At 64.6% G+C, this 7,820-nt stretch overlaps 1 protein-coding gene across 1 annotated transcript in view; it reads right to left on the bottom strand.

Annotated features, from left to right (window-relative positions):
• COL7A1 (collagen type VII alpha 1 chain) overlaps positions 1–6,523 on the bottom strand; it is a 31,053-nt gene extending 24,530 nt beyond the window's left edge. The window contains 15 exon segments of the mRNA XM_051811351.1: positions 78–206; positions 379–528; positions 603–719; positions 909–1,158; positions 1,209–1,282; positions 1,979–2,128; positions 2,733–2,855; positions 2,954–3,083; positions 3,182–3,345; positions 3,534–3,692; positions 3,776–3,869; positions 3,958–4,117; positions 4,197–4,377; positions 4,489–4,579; positions 6,460–6,523. Of these exon segments, the coding sequence (XP_051667311.1) occupies positions 78–206; positions 379–528; positions 603–719; positions 909–1,158; positions 1,209–1,282; positions 1,979–2,128; positions 2,733–2,855; positions 2,954–3,083; positions 3,182–3,345; positions 3,534–3,692; positions 3,776–3,869; positions 3,958–4,117; positions 4,197–4,377; positions 4,489–4,570 (1,963 nt within the window). The 5' untranslated portion in view covers positions 4,571–4,579; positions 6,460–6,523.
• Positions 6,524–7,820: the final 1,297 nt, after the last annotated feature.

The raw sequence follows: 7,820 nt of genomic DNA on the forward strand, positions 1-7,820 counted from the left end.
GCGGGGCAGTGCGGACCCTCAGTGTCAGCTGGTCAGGGTCCCCCAGGTGCCACCCCTGCCCCTGCCCACAGACTCACCCTGGTTGTTGCGCACCACCACTTTGTACTCGGTGGCACCAGGGACGTTGGTCCAGCTCAGCCGCACCCACCTGCCCGATTCCTCAACAAGCCGCAGGTCTGACACAGCGCCCACGGGCCCCTCCACACCTGCGAGGGGACGCGTGAGGCACAGCTGGAGCTGCACAGCCTGGACAGCACAGCCCCTCATAGTCATCCTGGGCCATGACCAGGCAGCTGAGGGGTCTTGTGGCCAAGGGGATCCCCAAGCTGAGCAATGCCACGTGGGGGACAACCCAGGGGACCTACAGCAGTCACTCACCTGTCTGGAAGGTGGTGACGGGGGTGGCCACCTCCCCACCATCATAGAGCGTGTAGAGGGTGATGCGGTACTCGGTGCCTGGCTTCAGCCCAGTCAGCTGGTAAGTATTGGTGCTGCTGGGGAGAGACACTGTTCTGGGGGGCTCTGGTCCTGTGGGGAGGAAAGGGTCACTGCCAGCTGCTGGAACGGAGGGTCCTCAGGGGCAACGGGCACCCTGAGCCCACCTGTGGCTCTCTTCCACTCTAGACGGTAGCCACGGGCATCACGGGCACTGGTCCAGAGCACCTGGATGGATGTGGGACCCAGGATGTTGGTCTGCAGCGTCTGGTCTGTACCTGCCTCTGCAAGAGGAACCCCATGGGCCAGGCTACCCTGTGCCACTCTGCAGCCAGCCACAATGCCAGCAGGTCTCCAGTCCCCGCACACAGCAGGGTAGGCAGCATGTGGGACGATGGCAGACGGTCCCGGCCTCATCCCAGGGCAGAGTACAGGCCAGCAGAAGGATGGCATCACCTGTACCCAACACCTACCTGTCCTCTGCCGCACAGTGGCTGTGGGCCCCTCCAGTTCCCTGAAGAGTGGGGCCACTGTCACCACATAGTCGGTGTTGGGCTGCAGCCCCACCAGAGCGTGTGACGTTCGACCAGCATCCAGGTCCACCCTGTGCTTGTCCTGCCCTGTGGGAGCCAGTGCAGCAGTCCCTTGGGGGCTTTGGGCAGCAGGTGCCACCAGCCCCCTCCTCTCCCTCCTCCTAGGGGCCACAAGCTCTGGGACAGGCACCTACCTGCGAGGGTTGCCCAGGAGAGCCGGTAGCCGGTGGCACCACTGACAGGCTGCCAGGCCAGCAGCATGCTCTGTGCTGAGATGTTGTGGACAGCCAAGTGCTGCACACCCACTGGATGTCCTGCAGGAAGAGAGGTGCCTGTCCATCCCCCACATGAGAGGGGCAGGGTGAATCACCTTCGTCTGCAAACTGCCTGCTTCAGGGGCAAGAAGCCCCTCTTGCCCCTGCTGACGGATGCTGAATTGCACTGAGGTCACTGAGTACAGCTCGTGCCCAGGCGGCTCCTTCAAAGCACGAGACTCCTGCAAAGTGGAGCTCAAAGCCTTCCTCTTAATACCTTAAATACTTTCTATGGGTTAAGACTGCCTGGGGCAGCTGAAGGAATCGGTTTGCCAAAATTTGAGGCTTGTAAAGGTGTTGCCCCGGGGGCCTCACCCTCACTTCTACTCACTTTCCACCACTCTCTTTCCTGGTGGAAACCACATTTTCCTCCTGCAGAGCACCACACTCAAATTAAAAAAAAAAAACACCACTGCATTTTTTCAGTCAGAATTTTTTACGTCATGCGAGGAAAGCTCTGGTCGACACACTCCCAGAAGGCAGCAAAGGAAATTGGAAGCGCACAGCGCTGCACCCTGCCCTGGGACCAACTTTTGGGGCTCAGAGCATCACCTTGTAGTCATGCTTACCTCCATCCCACCCCTACAGGCAGCAGTGGGCCTGGCAGCCCCATCCCAACGAGGCACAGTGACTGAAGGGACTGTGCTGGGAACCCATCCCTAACCCTGGCTGAGCCCAGGGCCAGGCAGTGCTTACGTGTCCGGGCGGTGAGGGTGGCAGGGACAGCAGGCTGCTGTGCGTAACGGGGTCGGAGCATCACCACGTATTCCGTGTCGGGGCGCAGGTTGCTGAGTGTGGCTGATTGTGCACTGGCCTCCAGGCTCTTCTCCTCCCCCTGGGCTTCTCCTGAAAGGACAGCAGAGGAGTGTGGGTGGGCGCAAGGACATGGAACACACCAGGCCCGGCAGGGAAGGGGTGTTTACAGGCTGGCATCCTGCCCTGAGGATGCCAGTTGTTGCCAGGGGTGGGGAGTACCGGGAGAGGCTGGGACATGGGCCAGAGCAGGGGCACCCCTTGGATCACCCAGGGCCAGGGTGGGGCTGCCAGGTGTGCAGCTTCAGCCCAGCCCCTGGCTGGGACGGGGGTCTGCTGCCTGCCCCCCCCATGCAGCAGTCATAGGGGAAGATATGTGCCTGTGCTCCCAGCCCTGAGTTGGGGTGCACATATCAGGCCCCTGGCCATCATGCACACCCAAGCACACACCCTGAGCCTTGTGCATGAAGCCTCCAGGAGTACACAGGCTGCCTCCACAGCCCTGCACACACGTGTGCCCCACAGCCCACGCACGTGTGCTGGCTGCTGCAGCAAAGGCAGGCGTGCACACACCCGCAGCACTCTGGGCATGCATCCCTGCATCAACCCCCATCCATGTACTCCCCGTGCCCATGGGGCTGCTGCGCAAAGGTAGAGCATCCAGGCAGCACCGACCCTCGTAGGACCATCCCCTCACCTTGCACAGTGTAGCTGAGGCTGTAGCCCTGGGGGAGCTCAGGGCCAGGCTGCCAGGCCAGCCGCAGGAAGGTTGGTCCAGTCTCCACCACGCGAAAATCCAGCATGGAGCCAGCACGGCTTTCTGGGGGCAAACAGGAGCAGGGATGAGCTCCCAGCCTCATGTGCTGTGGGCACCCAGTGCCTGTGTTCGCCCCTGTCCCCAAGTGTATGGACACTCACGGGTCCGTGCTCGGCTGGACACTGACTCGCCGATGCTGTTGGCATACTGGGCGGTGACAGTGACCAGGTACTCCGTCCCCACGCGCAGTCCCCGCAGCACAGTGCTCGTCTCCCGTGGCCCCAGACTCACCTGGGCAGGAAGAGTGTCACCCCTTTGCCATTCCTAGGTCACATGTAGAGCCACCAGGGATCCCCAGGAACTCTGAGCAGCCAGGTAGGAGCGCTCACCTCCTGCCTCTCTGCCATGATCGGCTGTCCCAGCCCCGTCAGTGGCACATGTTGCACCCGGTAGCCAGTGACGGGACCGCTGGCTGCCGTCCAGCGGATCCGCAGCTGGTCAAAGCCCCGCTCCAGGATCTCCAGGTTGGAGGGGCCGGTGTGGGTTTGCCCATCTGTGGGGAAGCAAGGGTTGTCGGTTCCAGGGTGCATGAGGCAGAGGGGAGACCTTGTTGGGGCAGCACAGACGTGTCTGTTGGGATGGGAGGGCCAGGAGGGCATTTTGGGTAGGGATGGGTGCTAAGAGTGCACCCATGGTGAGTGCAGCCTGGTTCCTGTCAGGGAGAAGGATGGGGGCCCATACCCAACAGACGCAGAGTGCCCCCGACACTCGTGCACACCCTGCGTGTCATCAGTGGCACCAGCGTGTTCAGCAGCTTGAAGTCACCAACGTAGAAGAAGAAGGCCTCGGTAGGTGTTGAGGCCACACGAATTAGCTCCTTGTGGTCAGCGTTCTTAACCCCTGGGAGGGATAGAGATGATGGGTGAGGGAGGGACCCGAATCAAGCAGGAGACCCCCTCACGTGGAGCTGAAGCCTCGCTCACCCACGGCAAAGATCTTGATCCCCTGGCTCTTCAGCTTTGCTGCCGGCCCCTCGGCATCATCCTGGGACTTGCCATCTGTGATGAGGATGCAGATCTGTGGAGGCCAGGCAAGAGATGTGAGACCCAGCATCGGGCCCATGGACCCAGTACTTCTTCCCATGTTGCCAGAACCTTGCACGTACCTGGGGGACCCCGGGCCGGAGCTGTGCGGGGCCAAAGAAGTTGTCAGCAACGTAGCGAAAGCCAGCACCAGTCCGCGTGTTGCCGCCCTTGTAGCTCAGCTGCTGGATGGCCCTCCGGACACTTGTGCCATCAGTGTGCTGGGAGAAGGTGAACTCCACCCTGGGGGGGTGCAGAGGGACAGTGTCACCTCCCAGCCCTTCCACCCTGCTGCCCCACATGCCCCCTCCCCGGGGCTCACCGTGGGTCGTCACTGTACTGTGCCACGGCAAAGCGCACTGCCTTCTCACCCACCACCTGCACAAAGGGCCCCACCAGGTCATCCATGAAGGTGCGGACAGTGCGGAAGTTGTTCCTGCCGATGCTGGATGAGCCATCCACCAGGAAGGCGATGTCAGCCTCCAGCACATCCTCGCACACGGCTGTGGGGCAGTGACAGTGCTCAGGGCATGGAGCAGCAAAATGGCATGGTGGTGCTGGCCCTTTCTCATCATCCCACCTCTCTCATCATCAACCCAGTGCTCAGCACCCACCTTGGTTCCTCTTCTGTGCCATGGCAGGCAGGGGACCCAGGAGCAGGGGAAGCACAGCCAGGAACAGGAGCTGGCCGCTCATCGTGGGAGCCTGCAAGAGAGGATGCTGCCACCATTGCCCCACAGCAGCCCCACACCTGGGGGACAGCAGTTCGGGAGGTTCCCAGCACCACCTGTGCCAGGACGCCTGGCAGCATTGGGAGGGCGGGGTGCCAGTGCCGTCCCAGGCGCCCCACGGCGCAGGGAGAGCCCCGCTTCAGGCCGGGGCAGGCGGGCAGCAGCTGGCCCGTGTACACCCGGTGGGGTTGCCCAGAGTGCGGGAGACACGGGCAGCGCCTGGCCCCACTCCAGCCCTCCCGGTCCAGCCCGGGCTCTGCCTCCTGCCAGCCCTTCCCCTGCCCATGCCGCGGCACCGGCAGCAGCGCACCCCGGCCGCCCCTGCCTCCCGGTCCCCCCACCGCCCGCAGGGGCTCCCTCAGCCCCAGGAAAGTGCTCTAGGGCAGCGGGGAGCCAGCGTGGGCAGCCCTGCCCGCCAGCCCCACGCCCCACCGCGTCCCACCCACGCGGCGCCGGGGCACACCTGGCCCGACACCCCCGCGATGGCCACGGCGGTCCCAGCCCCAGCACCGCCCGGCCCGGGTGGAGCAGCCCCGCCGCGGGAGGGTGGGCGAGCGCCCGCGGGTGCCCGCGCGGGAGGCTCGGTCGCCCCGCAGCGCCGCCCGCCCGGGCGGGACCCCCGGCCCGGCCCCGCACTCACCCGCCGTCCCCGCGGGGACGCTCCGTCCCGCACCGCTCCGCGCCGTTCCGTGCCGAGCCGAGCCGGGCGCAGGCGGTGCCGGCGCGCACCGGCCCCCGGCGCTCCCGCCCCTTTATGGAGGGCGGCCCGGAGCGCGGTCCGGGGGGGGAGCGGAGCGGCGCGGCCCCCGCCCAGCCCGGCCCCCCCAGAGGGCTTTTCCCACCCGCTCCCCTGGGAGGGAAGAAAGGGAAGCGGCTCCTCGGGCTGTCCCCCATCAAGTGCCGCCCTTGGCTGCACCACGCACAGGGGCTGAAGGGCTCCGAGGCCGGGATGAAGCAGGAAAGGGCTGGACCCCAGGGAGCATTTCTGATGGACTTTCTGCCGAGACCTCGTTGAGGGGCCGAGTGGACTCCAGTAAGGCCCAAGGCAGTTTTCCCTCCTGCATCCTCCGGGAAAACGAGCAGCTCTGGGACCTGCCAGCCAGGAGCTGGCTGCTCACCTCCATCCATCTCAGGAGAATGTGAAGCCAGGGCCTCACCTTGGGCAGAGCTGGATGGAGCTGCCACAGGGACCTGAGCCCCTGACCCCCTCCATGTTAGAGGCTGACTGAGCACCAGCCCTGGGAAGGACGATGGTGGGGAAGGGCTGCTCCCCACACCAGCAGAGCTCCCACAAGGCTTCAGGACCGCCAGGCCTTGGCTGGGACCTTTCCTGCCTCCACAGCTTGGGGGCAGGAGCACGTAGGGCTCTAGTACCCACGGTTCTTGTACAGGAACTGCCCTGGAGCCATCTGTGGGGCATCCTCCTGCCCTGTTCTAGACATCATCTCCCAACAGTTATCAGAGCAGACCAGTACCTGAAACCTACCCCAGAGCTGGAGAAACTGGCCACTGAAGATGTGGCTGCAGTTGCTGGGAGGAGGCAATAGGGAAAGGATGCCCAGCAAGGTGAGCAGGGACCTCATGTTGCCCTGGTCTCACTTCCTACCCACCCAGTGACTGGTGGAACTGTGCCCTGGGGCTCCTCCACAGCCCAGGGTGCACCCCTGACCCCCAGGGCACCCTGTGGGGCCACACTGCTCCTTGGGGCACATCACACTGCACCCCATCCTCCCCCCTGGTGTCTGTGCTCACCTGAGGCTGACCCTGGCTCATGGCCCTGCCCTGCACCTCATGCCACCTGCGCTCCATCCCCTTGGTCACCCAACATTCCCCTGTCCCCAGCACCTCACATACCTGTGCCCTCCCAGCCACTGGTGCAGGGGCTCCCCTCCGGCTCCTGGCAGGGCAGTGGGTAGGTCCCGGGGCATCTTCTTGCAGGCAGCAAGGAGAGCGACAGTGGGGGTCGCTGGGACCCAGGGCCACCTCACAGCTGGGGGCCCGGGGCAGGGCCACCGGCCACGGAGCAAAGATGCTCCAGGGTCGGCTGTAGGCAACTTTCCCAGGCACACGCTGTTCCCGAGCAGGGGAGGAGTGGCGATGCCCCAGCTCTTCTTAAAGGCGCAGCAAGCAGTGCATCCCCTCCTCTTCGTTAGCCCTCCTCTCCTTAGACCCCAGCCCTGGCCCCCACACTTGGCCGGGGGGTTCCGAGGTTCACCGTGGTCACAGGTTTCCCCCTGCCTGCCCCAGCCCTGTGAGTCCGGCCGTGAGTCCCGCATCCTCAGGTCAGGACCATCCCCAAACCCTCCTCCAGCCAGAGCTCGTTTAATGAAGACAAGGCAGCCTGTCCCAATTAGACAAGGGGCTTCGTTAAACAGGGAGCGGAGGGGCCTGCCAAGGGCGCCGTGTCTGGCCCCGGGCCCGGAGCTGGTGGAGCAGCCCCAAGGCGCGGTGCCGGCGACAGGGCACGGGCGGCCGGGGGTCACCCCGGCAAACGGGGGCAGCGCTGGGGCGAGCATCGCCCAGCGGGCACCGCAGGCAGTGGCACCGGGACAGCGACACTTCACAGCCATGCCAGGGGCTCTGCCTGCCACCTCGGCCCCCACGACTGTGGAAGGCACCGATTTGGGGTGGTCCCCAAACCCCAATCCCCCATGGACAGCATCTTGACCATCTTGCCAGCAGCATTCCGCTTACATTGGCACTGGATGGGGGTACGCAGGTGTGCTGGGTCCCCAAAACCAGGGTGCCTCCCCCTCTGCGGTGTTTCCCAGCTTCCCCTGCATACCAGGGCCAGGGAAGGAATCCGCGGCCCGCGGCGCGGGACGGTACTGCCTCTGCAGAGCGAGAGCACCAGGTGCGAGTGACTCACGCTGCAGCCTGTCCCTCCGGGAACATCCCGAGAGGCTGTCAGCCCTTCCTGAAGCCTGGCAGGCTGGTAGCCAGGCCACCAGTCACTCCTGTAGCCCAGACTTGGGGTTCCCCATCTCCCAGCTGGCTCAGCCCCAAAGCACGCTGACTCCTCTTCCCTGACACTAATAAAAGTTTGTAGGGCTGACCCTGATCCCAGCTTCCTGCCTGTGCATGCCATCCTGGTCCCCAAATGCCACTCACCAGCCCATCAGATCACGAGAAGACAAAAAACATATCCCCAGGTCCCACTGACCCTGCTCAGGCAAGCAGGAGGTCACGCCACCCCCAGGCATAGGAGCCCCCCC

The sequence above is a fragment of the Manacus candei genome, unplaced genomic scaffold (assembly GCF_025592945.1).
Source record: "Manacus candei isolate 608988 ecotype Guabito, Panama unplaced genomic scaffold, ASM2559294v1 h1tg000082l, whole genome shotgun sequence".
Classification (NCBI taxonomy): domain Eukaryota; kingdom Metazoa; phylum Chordata; class Aves; order Passeriformes; family Pipridae; genus Manacus; species Manacus candei.